Here is an 18,070-nt window from a genome sequence, read left to right as displayed (position 1 = left end):
GCAACATTGTCTCTTTCATGAACCAAAAGTAGAATATGTCTTCTTTATAGATGATGGTCAAGGAGGAGATGAAATTGATATTATTTCTGTTTTTAGGGTTAGAAAATAAGCAATTTTATAAATTATTCTACTATATTTTCTAGTTTTGATATTTGGAATTTTATAGGACAATAATTTGCAATTTCCATTATATTTTCTACTTTGGATATTTTGATTTACACTTATAATTTGATCATATTTTATGTATTTTTTACTATTTTATACACGTATCCCTGAACGTATTATATCTTATATTTTAGAAGAAAAAAAATGCATAATAGAAGTTTCACACCCATAACATCGTTTTAAATTACTAGAGTTTACTGAAATTAAAAGTAACACCTGAAAATGCAATCCTTGGATAATGCCATGTTAGTGTAAAGAAATACAGCAGTGAAATCCTATATATTATGAAAACTTAGTGTAATAAATGATCCTTAATCATGTCTTCAGCTTAATGTTTATATTATGCTATTTAGTACAATAATTGGACAGTGATTTTTGAGGAGATGGGAAGGGCTATCCATTGCATGGAGCCAACCCTAGATATGGAGAAACTGTTGCATTTTTAGGGGTACCACCATAGGGAGAACGGCACCTTTTCCAAACATGGAATGGTTAGGAAACCTCTGAATAAAGGAGAAGGATGGTGATATAATTTTACATTATATAACAACAATCAAACCTTTATTTCACTAGGTAAGATCAGCTACATGAGTCAAATAATGTTATAATGTTATATCATAAATCATGTTTCGACTATCAAAAAAAAAAGTTGGGTGCTGAGGTTTCTAATATGGGTTAGCCTGATTGCATGTGGATATGTTTGACTAGAGGAGTTGGAAGAACCAGAATGGGTTGTCTCAAAGATTCGGTGGTGAGGGATTAGTTTGCGTTTAAGGGGCAATGAAATGGGTATGTAGAAGGAGAGGATGAAAGGTGTTTTACAAAAGAAATTATTTTAAAATAAATTTGTTTGTTTTAACGTGTTACTAAATTTCCTTGATCTCCTTTCTCTTTAGTCTGCCATATATCAAGTGAACTATACCTTACATTATTTCCAAATTTATTTCAACAATAAATAGCACATATTCATTCAAGTCGTACTTTTATACAACAAAGCCCGATGTTCCTTATCATGCACACATAATGATATATATTATAAACATCATACACATATTTTATACACTGCCAAATATACAAAATTCCAATTGCTTCATCTCAACTATGGACAACTTTGATACTCAGAAGTCAGAGCCAATGGCTTCCACCCTACAATGGATTCAAAATCAGATTAATTTGAATAAAGCTATGCGTCAAACAGGTCTAATTAGGGATAGCATAGCCATTTTAGATTTACCTATATTTGCTAGATGGGAAGTACATGATTGATCATTTATACAAGAAAATGATCAATCATATGCTGTATAACATCTACACCTTCCACATGTGCCTTTGGGTCTTTGACCTGTGAAATAATCATTGTAAAAAATGGATGAAGGACATAGGCAAGTTTATGTATGCATGTCTGACATTAAAGACCGCCGTATCAATAGGGTTTAACAGCAGTAGTGATGATTGATGAATGCTGATAATGCAATATATTACAAAATTATATGGATCATAAAAACCCTTTACGCCCCATGTTTCTGAACGTTTTGCAACCCATAACTCTCAGAGCAGCATTCCAAACATGCCAAGAGCCAAGAATTTGTTTTTGAACAAAGATAAACAAGCCACTGAAGAACATAGCAGAAAACAAAGGCACCGACGTGGCCTGTTGTAGATATGAAGAGATGGAACTCTTCAGGAATAGAGGCACTGCTAGGATGAAGATACAATCTAGGTCCTACCCATACGGCCATACCCTCATTGGATTTTCATAAGATTAAATTCTGATTTACAATGTGATAGGCCTCCAATTAGGAGAGTGTTTCAGAGAGAGAAAAAATGGAAGGGGTCGGGCAGTTAGGAATAGAAAGGGATTCAGGCAGTTTGAGAAAAGAAGGAAGGGAGTAGTTAAGGGAAGTTAATGGATGGGCAGTTACAGTTTTGAGGGGAATATGTAAGGACAAGGAAGACTAGTTTTCGACAAGTACTCAGATTGGGAACTAAGAGATGTGACTGCTGTCACAGGGTAGAAGGATTTTGCTTATTCTATCTTGCAATTCTGCACTATCAGTAGGTTCTATATTTCCTTGTAATTCTGCCATTTTCATTAATACGAGTAAAACATTTGTTCTACTTTTCTGTTTTCTCTGCCAAGTAAGTAGTGTTATTATTCTGATATTTATCAAGTTTGTATCAGAGCTCCTGATCTTGGGAGCATCTGGACGGTTTCAACAAGAATGGAAAATAGATTGGAAAATTTGGAGAAGAGATTGGAGGGGATACAGGTGTCGTTTCAAGAGGCATTAAGGCAGCAAATGAAAGTCTTGATGAGAACGGTTACCGACCGTTTGGAGGAGATAATGGGGAAATTAAGGGATTGGGGAGAGAAGGAGCAGGGGAGAATAGTAACCGCGAAGAAGATTACCAAAGGGAAGGGTTACACAGTGATGCAGTGAACCAGAGGGAGGAATGTGTAAAGAAAGTGGAGGTTCCATACTTTACCGGAGGGAGGAATGTGTAAAGAAAGTGGAGGTTCCATACTTTACCGGAGATGATCCTCACGTCTGGGTGTACCGAGTGGAGCGATATTTTGAAATCAACTACATTTCAGATGAGGAGAAAGTGGATATTGCGATGGTTTGTCTTGAAGGCAAGGCATTAAATTGGTCCCAATGGTGGGAATCACGCATGGTGGTGGCAGTGCGATGGTCGTTATTCTGTCAAGCATTGATGAGTCGATTTCAAGTGGCTTCAACAAAAATCCTTATGAAGCGTTAATGGGGTTGAGGCAAAGGGAAACGATCATGGAATACAAAGAGCAATTCGAGCTCCGTTCTGCCCCTCTCCATTTTGCGGATGAAGACTTTATGAAAGGGGTGTTCATAAACGAATTTAAGGAATAAATCAAGGTCGAAGTGAGGTTGATGAGTTCAAGTGACCTCCATGAATTGATGGAGATGACACAGAAGGTGGAAGAGAAAAATAGGGCGTTGGGTCGATATTATGGGTATTCAACCAGAGGAGGTGGAGTTGATTTCACCCGTACCGCATTATTTGGGTGCAAGACCGGGACCCAGTAATACCCACAATCAGGTTTGGACAGTAGTATCAATATGGGGCCAAGGGAGCACATCCAAGCACACACGAGCATGTCTGAAAACATGATGCCAAAGAGAGGAATAGGGGTCCACGAAGGAGAAAATTCCTCTAGGAGTAGGCGAGGAGCAAGTTTCAAAAAATTATCAAAAGAGGAAGAGAATGAGAAAAGGAGATGGAATCTCTGTTTCCGTTGTGATGAAAGGTATTTTTCGAGCCATGTGTCATAACAAACAGCTCCATGTTATTCTACTAGGCCACGAAGAAGAGTAAGAAGAAGAAATTAAGGAGGAGTCGAAGGAACCAATAAAAGAGGAACTCAAATTGCAACTGAATGTGAATAGTATTGCAGGAATGACAGCAAAGAACTCCCTCAAACTATGAGGTATTGTGAAGGGTAGGAAAGTCATAGTTATGGTGGATTCTGGTGCTTCCCACAATTTCTTAGCTCCAAGAATAGTGGAGGAATTGAAGATTCACGTCGAAAATACACAAGAGTACTTTATAGAAGTGGGAAATGGACAACGTCTCGGTAGTCAAGGAGTTTGCAGGGGTATGGAATTACAACTCCCTACTCTGAAGGTTGTCCAAGATTTTTTACCCATTCAACCTCGTTGGAGTGGATGTCATTCTGGGATTCGAATGGTTGAAGAGTTTGGGTAAATTCAGTGTGGATTTGGGATAGTACTTGCTGAAAATTTAGGAAAATGGGAAGGTAATCGAAGTAAACGGAGACCCTGCCTTATCTAGAACCATGGCATCAATGAAGGAAATTATGAAGGAGATGCGTAATGAAGCAAAAGCTTATTATGTTGAGTTCGTTATGATGAGTGCGTGGTATTCTCCTGCAGCAAACACTCCCACTAGCATCCAACCGATTATTGAAGAATTTGAGGATATTTTTCAAGAGCACTAAGGGCTATCCTCTATCCGAACGTGTGATCATACTATTATACTGAAGGAGGGATCTGAAATTCCACACATTCGGCCATACAGACACCCACACAGCTACAAGGAAGAGATTGAGAAGTTTGTGAAGGAAATGTTGGCTGTAGGAATGATTAGAACAAGTGTAAATCTGTTTTCGAGTCTGCTGATTTTAGTGAGGAAAAAAGATGGGGGCTAGAGATTCTATGTTGATTATAGAGCCCTCAACAAGATTATTGTGCCCAACAAATTTCCAATTCCTATAATTGAAGAACTATTGGATGAGTTAGATGGTGCCACACTATTCTCTAAGTTGGACTTGAAGGCTGGATATTACCAGATTCGTATGAAGGAAGAGAACATTCCAAAAACCGTTTTCCGCACTCATGAAGGGCATTATGAATATGTGATAATGTCATTTAGGCTAACTAATAGTCCATCTACCTTTCAAGAACTAATAAATGATGTGTTTAAGTCATACCTGTAGAAGTTTGTGTTAGTGTTCTTTGACGATATTATCATCTATAGTCGTGACATGGGATCACATTATAATCATTTGCGGATGGTTTTCCAGATTCTCCGAGATCATGTGTTGTAGGTTAATTACAAGTGTTGTTTTGGTGCAGAACAATTGGAATATTTGGGGCATCTCATCTCTGGGAATGGGATCCCCTAAAGGACATTCATGGGTTGCATGGATTTTTGGGTCTCACTGGGTATTACTGACATTTTGTGCGAATTATGGCATCATTGCTCGTCCGTTGACACAATTGCTGATAAGGCTAATACCAGACAATGATTAAAAATGTGTATAAAAGGGGAAAGAGGAAAGTTTGGATAGAATAACCAACTTTCCCTTTCTACCATTGGGTAGTTAAAATCAGTTAGGAAACTAAGTGCTATTAATAGCATAACAGTTATGAGGGAAGGACAGTTTTTGATTAACCAATATGATTCAGGAATCAGTGGTGGGGAAAAGGGATCTAGGGATCCTTGTATGCTCTAATCTTGTAATTCTTCTTCTTTCTCTCTCAATTCAATAAAACCTAGAGCCCTGCCAAGAATTCCATTGATTTTGGCTTAGGGACATTTCCTTTCATTCTCTTTTCTTACTAGTATAGATACCAGTGCCTATCAATTGCTCAAGAAGAATAAGTTTTAATGGTCTATGGAAGCACAATTGACTTTTGAAAAGTTAAAGACAACAATGTGAGGCCTACCTACTTTAGCTCTGCCTGATTTCAATGTTCATTTCGAAATCGAGACAGATGCTTCTGAGTTTGGCATCGGGGCAGTTCTGATGCCGCAAGGTCGACTTCTAGCCTTTATCAGTCAGGCACTATCGGAGAGGGCTATGCTTACCAGTTTATGAAAGAGAATTAATGGCGATTGTGTTTGCAGTCCAGAAGTAGCGCCAATATTTATTGGGACATCACTTTGTCATTTGTAAAGATCATAAAAGTTTGAAATTCTTGTTGGACCATCGGGTGTTAGAAGGTGAGCAGCTAAAATGGGTGACCAAATTGTTGGATTTCGATTTTGAAATTCATTACAAACTGGGTTCTGAAAATAGAGTGGTTGATGCCCTATTACGAGTGATGGAATGCAAGGCCATATCCATGATTACCAATGTGGATTTAATGGAGTTGGCTGAGGAGGTCATGACAGATGCGAAGTTAACAAAATTAATGCAATAGGTGGTTCAAGACTCTAATCACATCCCTTATACTCTTTGGCTGAGGGATGCTTGTGGTATAAGGGGCGTTTAGTGCTGCCCAAGAATTCAGATCGCATTCCTCTACTGCTAATCGAATTTCACGCTTATCCTTGGGGAGGACATTCGGGGGTCCAGGACCATATAAGAGGATGGTGATGGTGTTCCATTAGGTAGGGATGAGGCGGGACATAGAGAAATTTGTTGCAGAGTGTACAATTTGTCAGTGTAACAAGTATCAAGCACTCTGACTAGAGGGGTTACTTCAACCCCTATCTATTCCGAACCATGTGTGGGAGGATGTCTCAATGGATTTCATTGGTGGGTTACCAAAGGCAAATGGAGTGGATACAGTTATGGTAGTCATTGACCGTTTGCACATTTCTTTCCTTTACAACATCCTTATACTTCCAAAGATGTAGCTAAAGTTTTTATTAAAGAAGTGATTCGATTACATGGTTTTCCATCATCCATTGTGTCGGATTGTGATAGGGTTTTCATCAGTATGTTTTGGAAAGAATTATTTCGGTTATTTTGTACAAAATTGAGATTCATTTTTGCCTATCATCTACAAACTGATGATCAAATGAAAGTGATTAATCGGACCTTGGAGACATATTTACGTTGTTTTGTAACTGAGCATCCTAAACAGTGGGTTAAGTGGTTAGCGTGGGCTGAATTGTGGTGTAATTGCTCTCATAATGCTTCCATTCAGATGAGTCCTTTCTAGGCTTTGTATGGGCGAGACCCACCTTCGATAATCCCTTTTGTCAGTGGCAATACACCTGTGGCAGTTGTGGATGTGTCGTTACAAGACAGGGATACCATTTTGGATGCACTCAAAGCTAACTTGGCAAGGGCTTAACAACATATGCAAGATCAAGCGTATAAGAAAAAACGAGAAGTGGAATTTCAAGTGGGTGATATGGTGTATTTGAAGGCTGAGCCTTACAAGCTTCGTTCTCTGACTCACAAGGTGAATGAGAAATTAAGTCCTCGTTTCTATGAACCTTTCACCATTTTGGAGTGTGTCGGCACAATTACTTATAAACTACAGCTACCAGACTACTCGAAGGTACACCCTGTTTTTCATGTGTCACAACTCAAATTTGCCCCTCCATCCAATGTTCTAAGCCAAAAGTTACCAGTGACCTTGACGGAAGAATGAGAGTTATTGGTTGTGCTTGAAAAAGTCTTGGGTTGTCACAAACTACTAAATGGACACGCTGAAGTTCTAATCGAGTGGGCTGCCCTTCCAACCCACAAAACTACTTAGGAGGATTTTGAATTGATTTGGACTATCTTCCCTGATTTCCATCTTAAGGACAATGTATTGCTCATTGGGGAGGGTATTGATACGCCTCCAATTATGAGAGTGTTTCAGAGAAAGAAATGGAAGGGGTCGGACAGTTAGGAATAGAAAGGGACTCAGGCAGTTTGAGAAAAGAAGGAAGTGGGCAGTTAAGGGGAGTTAATGGATGGGCAGTTATGGTTTTGAGGGGAATAGTGTTAGAACTAGTATTTTAATCACGAAAACAAAGAGTAGAAAGATTGAAGAAAGAATGTATCCAAGATCAATTTGATCTTGAATCTATGAAATTGTATTGAAAGAAAGAGATACAAGAGTAGAAGAATGAAATGAAAACTGCCAGCAGTTTCCCTCCCAACCGAATTGCTCCAATTCAGTTATTCCACATTTACAAAATGTCAAAAAACGATTCTTACAAGCTTTCTCTTCTCTATTTATACAACTTATACACTAATCTAACTAACTAGTAAGGGTATTCTAGGAATTCCCTCTTTATTTAATTCAAATAACTACCAACAACAACCCTTTTTCTACTACCCTATACCTACCCTATCAAATAAGTAGGGAGAAGGGAGGCTAGTTTTCATCAGGCATTCAAATTGGGAACTAAAAGGTGTAACTGCTGTCACAGGGTAGAAAGATTTTGCTTATTTTGTCTTGCAATTCTGCACTATCAATAGGTAATATATTTCCTTGTAATTCTGCCATTTTCATTAATACAAGTCTTGAGTAGATTGTTTGTTCTACTTTTCTGTTTTCTCCGCCAATTACTTAGTGTTATTATTCTGGTATCTATCACAATGATTTTGGATTTAAAGTTCTTTAAAAGTAAATAACTCCGAGTGTAAATAAAGGCTAACATATTTTGAAGTTAAAAGATAAAGGAAATTAGTCACCCAAATTAGTATAGCTTGACGTTTACGCATAGCAATCGAAATCTAAGTGTACTTCGATTTTGAATAGTGGGCTTACTATGTCTACCACCCTTATCATGTAACAAAAGATATTGTTATCCTTGTAACACTGAAACACATAAGCATATGGTGAAAACAAGGGCAGTGCAAGACACATACCTGAATGACACTATGAGCAGTAAATTTCTGGGTTGGAAAGTCAACACCTACTTTTTCCCATGACATACGAGATAAGGCTGTTACCAGCTCCTCTGCACGTGTTCATTCCGGTTAGAAATCTTTGAATTTGGAGACAACATAAAATACCATAAAGAAACAGTCCACACATGATTGTATTTCCAAATTCAAGCAACAACACTTTATTATATAGGGCAAGAGTAACAATGACAAAAACAACAAGGTCTCTTATTCTAATAGGTGAGATCGGCTACAAATGGATCAATCGATAACATTGGACCCAACATAAACTAAATTCAATAGAATCTTAGATTTAGAGTAAGGACTTCTTCAATGATGTCTCAAATTGTAGCCAACCCCAATGAGTGTTTAAGAGATCAGTAGCAAGAAACTTGATATGGTTCAGCAGGGTTCTTTTCAGAATTTGTTTCATAGTTGTCATGGTTTGAGTGCTCACTATGGAGCATGCTCACATTTCTACTTGGATTATTGTGAGTCTGTAAGACCATTGAAATGAAACGCTACAACAACAATCAAAGCCTTTCCAAATTTAAATGAAATAATATAAAAAGTTATTTTCCTAAAGCATAATTGGTGCAACTATTAATACAATGTGGATGTCTATCTACAAATGATGATTGGTAAAGAAAATTTCAACATTACCTAAAAGACAGTATTAGATTAACATTCTAGATATAATGTCATGGTGAAATATTAGATGGAAGAGCAAAAACAAGAGAAGAACAGGATCTGTGGTGGAACACAGCAAGGATGCAAAGAGTGAACTTTCAACAGAGGGTCGAATTTTGAAAATAAAAAAAGCAACAACTGCTGGTAATGGAAACGTCATTTACATTAAGAAAAAAAATGTATACAAACAAACCTTCTATCTTGTCACAGTCGGTATCTTCCACCAAGTCAGACTGCTCAGCATCACAAGCTGTGCAGTGTTCTTCATATACAACATGTGGATATTTTTCGATTATGGCATCCTCCCACTATCAATCAAATGTGTTTACATTACTAAACAGTAACAAGTTTTATTTAAATCAGGTAGCATAGCAAAAGGTATGTCAGCAAACATACCGTTGGAAGTTCATTATCACGTCTAATGCATGATGTTCTCCAGCCAACGATATAATCATATCTCACATTTGAATATAAGACCCGGCGTTTGAAAGTACACAATGCAGATCTATATGAAGCAAGTCAGAGTCATTCAAAAGATATGAAGATCCCTTAAAGGAAACTAACTAGAAAAAATCCATGTACAGAGGGAAAGTAACATGTGGTAAGCAACAAACATACATGAAATAGTATCCATCATAATCTTCAACCATGCGTTTAAGCAATGGGGCTTTTCCTTCATCATGATCAGTAAGGAAAAGATGCTGACCTGTTCTTCTAAAAATCACATTTATAATATATCGTGCAGCTATCTCTAATGCAGTTACACCAAAAAGAAATGGAACCTGAAATTCAAAAGCCAGTCAACATATTTAAATACTGGAACAGTAGAAAGTGAAGTAATCATAGTTCATTTATAAATAAAAAGCAAAAAAAAGAGCTTTACATTGAATCTAATTTCAGCATTACATATCCTACATGCAGGATACTATAAAGAGCTTTTGATGCAAGCCAAATATATGCAGGATACTCTACAGAAGCATGTTCAAACTTCAAACCAACTTATAAAAGAATCCATAATAATTGTTCGCTATAAAAGAAAGAGGTGAAGAAAGAAAAAGCAGACATGAAAGAACTAGGCATCAAACATCTAAGAGAGGCATTACTCGTCTTGACTGCAAGGGTTTCTTTGAAAATAAACTCTTCAATCAATGAATCTTTGTAAGCAGCACTCATCATTTAATAAGATAACTCAAGTATTCAGACTTGAGGCTTAAACTAAAATGAACAGCCACTCAAGAATTATTCATTCTTTTTCTTTTTCATTGTTAAATAGGTATCTAGCTCTTCAATCAGACTAGTCTTCAGACCCACTAAAAGATAATGCATCACATCAAAACCCCAATGATTAGCCTGTATTTAAAACATAGAAAGGGGCTTCAAACCCCTGACCTATGCTTCTAAATAATTTATCCAAGCCAGGGTTTCTATTCCAGCGACATATTTGGAAAATATTAACTTATAATATAATACATATGGTTTAGCAGTCTTTCATGTTCACAATGTAATACTCATCCAATCAAATCCGGTAATCCATTTTTACTCACTATAAGGGAGAAGATGACTCCAACAGTTCAAATGCATCCAATACCAGTTCACATTACCATGTCAGGATTATTCCATTATAAATTGAGATAGATTTTTCAACCCATATATCACAATAGATTTGGACAACATAAAGTAAATTCACACCTGCTTATTGCCCCTTGACCCCAGATGAGGTGTAGCAACAGTTATGAAATTCATAGCCTCCAAGCCACCTAATGTACCCATTGAGTCCTCTTTATTTTCTCTATTGCACGAGTCCTCCAAAGGTTCTGTTACAGATGACCGATATAGCCTCCCAATTACATATCTTGCCACTAATCCTCCAACTGAGTGTGCAACAAAGGAGATCTTACGCAAATTTGGCTTACTTTGAATCACTTCAAGGACCTAAGGGTTAACTTGTTATTAATAGCAATGAAAGTTTTGCATTCAATGCCACAGTATACTATATTCAATGCCAAAATATGAATACCACCTTTATTTTCCGATACATCATTCACAAACAATTTATGGAAGTTTCACAAGGAAATATTTCTATAGGTTATGCTTTATTGCCAGTGGCAGAGATAAGATAATAAGAAACATATTTCATGGAGTATATATACTTCATATGATTTGGCACACAGCTTCAATACTGGGATTGTGCTGACATCATGTTTACTCTATTCTTTTTACAAGTTTTAACATATCAAGATAATCCTTATCATCTATTATAAACACAACATTTATAGCAACTAATCTATTGAAAAAGATTGGTTAATAGAATTTATTCTCAATGAATCTGGAGAAGGTAGTGTTAATTCACTTTCACATGATAAGCATATTCACCTAACAAATATAAACAATACTAACCTCCTCAGCCAATCGCTCCCCCATTACGTCCACGCCATCTAGTGTCAGGTTAGACACATTTCGCTCACTACCTGAGTGGAAGAGAATGGGGAAGAAATAAAGCAAGCTCAAAAATAAAAAGGATAAAATCCACTCTAGTTCTTGAAGAAATTAATAAAAGACGATGTTAAATGAAAAGATGTCCACTAATACCAAAAGCATGACAAATGGTCCATTACGGAGAAATAAAAAATAAAATAAAATTTAAAGTTTATAAAATCATTAATGAACAATTCATCATTTGTATTTGTTAACTTATTTTGAATAACTTTAAGTACCAATAGTAAGTCTAAAAAGCATAACCAATTATGAAAACTGAAATGAGAAAGTAGGGCAGTGATGTTAATTAGTGAAAGAAAAGGGCAGTGGTGTTAATTAGTGAAAGAAAAGGGCAGTGATTTCTTTCTGTTTTTGAATGAATTTTCCACTCAGATCAAAATAGGGTCGCATCCAAGGGGGTGTTCTTCAACAAGCTACCATTGAAACAGAACGTTTCGGTGTCAGGATTTGCCCAAAAAACATGTGGCTGGCTGGAAGAGTGACTGAAGGGATCAACATGGGGCTGGAAGAGTGACTGAAGGGATCAACATGGGGCTGGAAAAACATGGCTAGAATCAGGTTTTTCTTCCCTTGGTGGCGTACCAGCCCGACAGCCACGAAGGGGCAGTGACTGGACCATGACCCACACTATACAAAAAATGTGACATGTAAAACTCGCCTTATGGAAGCCCAAGGCGCACTGCTTCGGCGCGATAGCAGATTTTTAATAACATAGATTACTACCAAGAGAGATCTTTCTGAATAAAAAACAACATTTAAGATAGTTAATCCATTTAAAGTCAGAAGGGGATTTCACTAATCAAAAGCAAGCAAATTCCAATGTCAGCTCTATAAGAGAGGAGAGTAAAGAACGTAGTATACTGGTAATGTTGCCGACAAACTTCAGAACAGTGCAGCTGTAGGTTATGGGTCATACCGAAAAGAAAGCGAAGTATCTTCTATAGATGAATACACGTGAATCTTCATTACAACGAAAAATGATTTAATATTATCAAAAAAATTGATATTTGGGCCAAAAAGCTGCACTCATTTTAATATGACGATAATTTAGAAAAAGATATAATGCACACAGTATGCATATAAGCATGCCTCCCTCTTAAACAAGAGCAGTGTCCAGTTTGTTAACTAAGTTGTTGCTTAACCCCCACAGGGTTAGTACTATATAGTTTCTATCCACATAGTAATGAACAAATTAAAGATACTGATACCTTCAAATCTCTCAAAAATAATCAAAGACAAATCTTTATAATTAAGCATTAACAGGATTTCAAATTTCTCAGAAAATATCCTTAAACTACAAATTCAGCAGGAACATGATTAGATTAGTGAGTCGTTGAAAACTCACTATACGAAGAATAACAGTAATCTAAATTGCTAAGACTATCAAAACTATCTGATTCAAAGGGAAGATGCAGCTAAAGAATCACCATAGCCAATAAGTATGAAATTTTGAATGAGGTCAAAAGTAGACATTGTAATATTTCAAAATTAAAAGCGCACTCACAAAATTCAAGTAGGGGCTGTTTGCATAAGGTTTTTTTCACAAAAAATGGCTATTTTTACCCCCAAAAATATCATTCTAACACTTGCACATTTCATTGATTCGCCTTTATAAAAAAAACAGAAACTGGAAAAAAGCTAAAGTTCAACTTTTTAAAAGCTATATTTTTACACTTCTAAAAAATCATTTTTACTACAGAATCACTTTTTTTAAGCCTTAAACAAAGTGGCCTTAAATCTCTTACAACAAGCTCTAATTGTTTTCACAAAAGAGATAAATGATCCTTACAATGAACAAACACTTTATCTGGAATCTCTTTAACAAATTGCTCTGCCGCATACTGCCAATCAGTTGCACTGCATCATCAAACAGTTACAACATTAAATAACATTACAACCTTAAAACTGAACTAAAAAACAACAACACTCATATAACAAAGCATCAAACTCCAACATCCCAAACAAATTTATCAAAGCTACAAGACCAACATTTTTTCGATCAAAATCGATTGAATAAAATTCGCGAAAACACAATCAACAATACCTTCCTATGATCCCATTGACCATGACAACAAGATGATCAGCAGAGGATTTTGAACTCCACACATCACAGCCACCATCAACGGATTCAAAGATTCCAACATCTTTCTTACCCATGAACATGCCACACAACACTTTCAGGAAAAAACAATGAAATGATAACTAACTTGCAATGAATTAATGAAGAAATGTTTGGTTAAATTGAAGAGTATTTATAGTGTAATGGGAAGTGATAGAACACGTGGCATATTTGAGATTTTTTTAAGCACAAAAGAGAAAAAGGGAAAATGTGAAACACAATATATATTAGATCACAATTTTCATCACACAAGAAGGATGAATAAGAGGGTTCTGGTGTAGTTTTTGTGTGTTTTTGGGTTTAAGATTTTGATGTAGTCACGAGGATTGTATTGGTTGAACATGAAAAGGGTTAATAAGTTTGTACCGAATGAAAAGGTAATAAATCTCAATTAAATTAGATAAAAGTTTAGTTCAAAGATTTATTCACTCACTACATCTAACTTTCTCCAATATGAATGGTATGGATAATTGGATAATGGATATGCAGTAGGATTTAATACGTATAACTAACTGTAAGTATTTTTATACACGGAAAGTAATTATCATCGACTCTCACCCAAAAGTAATTCAAATCAATGGTAGATCGACAGGTTTATACTAACCGTGCATAAATTTTAAACTATATGCATTAATAATTAAAAAACTCTTATACTCTTAGTATATATATATTTTAAAGCAAATAATGAAAAAAGTTAAGAAAAATTGGTATTTGGCAAAAAGAATCTTTATCCATGCTTTTGCTTAGTATTTTTTTCGTGAGTTGTTTCTAATTATAGGGAGACTAGGAGTTTGCTTGGATCATTTGCTTCTTTATCATTTAATTATTTTGGGTTTGTTTTGGAACTAAATTCAGTTTTAGTTATGATACTGCACAACAAACAAAAGGAAGATTTATGTTTGAATTTAATTGGGATTAAAATCTTAAAAGTTGGTTAAAGGAATAATAAATGATTGTGAAGTTACTTTTACAATATCTTTGGTTTTGGGATATGTGATTCCTCTAATTTCCATAGTAACAAATGTATCATTTACTATATGATTAAGAAAGTAATTTATTTTGGAGTGTCTGACTATTATTCCTAATAATATCACTCTTTAAGAATTGAATTATTTGTCTTTTGATCTTTTTAGAAATCTAGCAGAGTTTTAGATTCCTAGACCAAAATTACCTTGTTGGTTGACCTAAAATGTTTAACTAATTAAATAAAAATTAAATTCCAAACTCGAGGTTGTCACTCGGGGTAAGGATTATTAGTCATCAATCTAGATATTAGTTGAGGATGATGGTACAACGACGATAAGTCGATAACATTGGGTTATTACTTCAGGATCTTATGTTAATTGTATGGATCTCATCCTTTTGGTAAAGAGAAAATAGCACCAAGCAATATGTTGATCCATAAGGTTGGGGTATTTCATAATATAATGTGGGTATGGTATAAATTATGTTTTTAGTTGTAGTGTATAAACTATAAGATTATAAACTGTGTGATCATAATCTATTTATATTATAATTCATTTATGTTTGAGTGTCTTAATTGAAAATTAAATATAAGTTAATTTATTTTGTTTTTTATTTCCTACTGGAATTCTTGTACTGGAGGTAAACATGTTCGAGCCGGAAACATCCACAGGTACGTGAGACTAACTCTCCAGCAGACATTTTTTCATCCACAACACTCGAACCCGAGACCTTGCTTAAGGAGAATCAAGCATGTACCACTTGAACTAACGTGTGTTAGTTGATTTAAGTATATATATAAGGTGAGTTTGATATAAATTACGTTTTTAGTTATAGTTTATAAAGTATAAGATTATAAACTGTGTGATCATAATCTATTTATATTATAATTCATTTATGTTTGAATGTCTTACTTGAAAATTAAATATAAGTTAATCTATTTTATTTGTATATGGTAAAAAGATTACTTACGGAGTAAATAACAAAACAATTGTATGGAGTTATTTGTTTAGTTATAATTATTTTGATTGTTTTTATACAATTTTTAAATTATATATTTTCTAATATTTATCATTATATGTATTTTTACTATAAATTTCTAATTTTTAATATCTGATGACAAGGTTAAAATACATTAAAATATAAAAATATAAAAATAATATCAATATTTAAAAGTAACAACATGACACACAAATAAATAAAATTTTGTAAACTTAAATTAGATAATCCACAAAATAAATAGTGCACAAATAATAAAATAAACAATAAGGAAATATCAATCTAAAAAATGAAAGTGCTATTAAAATTTGAACTAAATTTGGTTGAAAAAATAGCAATAAAAACAATTCATCATAAAAGATTTGTGAAAAACTATAATCTAAGTAATTTAGTAAACATATTTGTGTTGCAACTTTAAACTTATTTTTAAAAAATAAGCCAAAACCATAACTTTTATATATAGAGAGATGAGTGATTTGTTTACACTCAATTAAGTTACACTAGTTATATTCAATCTCAGTCATTCATTTTCATAGATCTGACGTATCAAATGAGTTAGTGCAATAAGTGATGAGAGAGAAAAAAGAAATCTTAAATAATTTTTAAGTTTCACTCATTTGGTCTGTTAGATCTAAGAAAATGGATGGTTGAAATTGAGTGCAACTAGTGTAACTTAAAATTTGTGTAAACATATCTCTCCTCATATATATATATATATAGTATCAGTTGTAGAAAATTATAATAGTATATAAATTAGAAGGGTTAAATTAATATTAAAATTGAAAATATTAATTATATGGAAAAATGAATTTCAATTAGCAAATCAAGTAAATTGAGGGTAAAGGATATGTGACAAGCAATGTTATCAAGGTTAGTGGTTCAACTAAGTTTAATTACTATATATGGATAACTCAATAATTTAAATATGATTTAATAGATGATCATGATACAAATACTTATTAGGTTCATGGTATAATACAGTTTAACCTTTATTTTTCAGTTTAGACCAATTTTAGTATAATTATTATATTTTACCATTATACTCATGTCGGAAAGAGTAAGATACGGAGGCAGAGAATCTAATGCATCAAATTGTAATAAAAATCAATCATGAATAGTAAGACCGATGAGAATGACAAGGTGAATGCCCTACCAAATTAAACCCATAAGGCCGACGTGCAAATAATGGGATAAAATGACCATGAACGTTTCAAATTGAATATACAAAAAAATATCTCTTTTTCTCAAAATACTTCAATTGCAACACGCAACAAAAAGGCTAATTTTGCATATAGTTCTTCAATTACGAATATAGTCAAGTCAAATTGAATGGTGGAACCACGGTAAGACCCATGTATGAAAATAAAGTTAAATGGAAGAAGAAGGATTATATGTCCCAAAAAATTTATATTTCCATGTTTTAGTTAATCACATTCTATCAAGTAATATAATAAAATTATTTTTTATTTTTATGATTTTTCTTTTTAATTAGATACTACTTTTTAATTGGATTATGATATAAATGAGACACATAAAATGTACATGTAATCTCCCTCCAAATAGAAGAAGGATTATATGTCCCAAAAAATATATATTTCCATGTTTTAGTTAATCACATTCCACCAAGTAATATAATAAAATTATTTTTTATTTTTATAATTTTTCTTTTTATTAGATACCACTTTTTAATTGGATTATGATATAAATGAGACACAGAAAATGGACATGCGATCTCCCTCCAAATGAACAATTTACTAACAAAGTGGTTTTTTTGCTATGTCTAGCTCAAAAGAAAATTGTGTCAGCTATTTCTGAATTAGGGGAGCACATATTTTATCATAAAAATATTATTTTATGTGTCACTTAATTATGATTGATTGAAAAATATATTTAAATTAAAAATTAATATTATATGGAATGTCATACTTTTTTAGAACAGAAGATGTTATTTCCTAAACTAAGGAGGTATGAACCACAAAAACATGGCCATCTAATATTGTGGGAAAAGGTGGGGAGGATGATTAGTATGGCCTGCTGATTATGGTGCAACTAGGAAAAATGATAGTGAAATTAAATGAATTTGTGCTTACCCAACCCGAAATAAAAAATCAGAACCCAAATTAAGCAGGGTTGAAAATAATGATACTATTCCCAAACCTGTCGGATTTTAGGTAACCCGAACTTGATGGGAACCCATCCGAAACATGTATTTATGTATGTGTCAAAGGGATGAGATTCACTCGCTTCAAGAGTAAGTGGAAAAAAGTTATTCTACATATTAACCATTTATTCTTAGGAAATCCAATAGTTTGAATTAGTGATTGGATCTCAACCATTGAATTTCCCTGGAATAAATAGTTAAAATGTGAAATTTAAAAGTTATTTAAGATTTCTATTTTTATCTCTCATCACTTATTGCACTCACCTATTTGGCTCATCGGATTTAAGAAAATGAATTAATAAGATTAAATGTAACTTAAATTGAATATAAATGAATCCCTCTTATTTATATATAT

At 34.2% G+C, this 18,070-nt stretch overlaps 1 protein-coding gene across 2 annotated transcripts; it reads right to left on the bottom strand.

The window, feature by feature from the left end:
• On the bottom strand, positions 1,127 to 13,929 carry LOC109359495 (putative lipase YOR059C). 2 transcript variants are annotated; one of them, XM_019604187.1, is made up of 10 exons: positions 13,518 to 13,929; positions 13,263 to 13,330; positions 11,375 to 11,445; positions 10,667 to 10,909; positions 9,596 to 9,759; positions 9,374 to 9,482; positions 9,171 to 9,285; positions 8,270 to 8,361; positions 1,400 to 1,507; positions 1,127 to 1,311 (listed from the first exon to the last, which is right to left on the bottom strand). In XM_019604187.1, the coding sequence occupies exons 1-9, from the start codon at positions 13,634 to 13,636 to the stop codon at positions 1,436 to 1,438; spliced, it is 1,053 nt and encodes a 350-aa protein (XP_019459732.1). In that variant the 5' UTR covers positions 13,637 to 13,929; the 3' UTR covers positions 1,127 to 1,311; positions 1,400 to 1,435. The 2 variants fall into 2 exon arrangements, with proteins under 2 accessions (XP_019459732.1, XP_019459731.1); XM_019604186.1 differs by lacking the exons at positions 1,127 to 1,311; positions 1,400 to 1,507 and having other exon boundaries at positions 7,880 to 8,361.

The sequence above is a fragment of the Lupinus angustifolius genome, chromosome LG11, assembly GCF_001865875.1.
Source record: "Lupinus angustifolius cultivar Tanjil chromosome LG11, LupAngTanjil_v1.0, whole genome shotgun sequence".
NCBI classification, from domain to species: domain Eukaryota; kingdom Viridiplantae; phylum Streptophyta; class Magnoliopsida; order Fabales; family Fabaceae; genus Lupinus; species Lupinus angustifolius.
The sequence above is the reverse complement of the archived record's forward strand: the minus strand, read 5'-3'. Positions and strand labels throughout refer to the sequence as shown.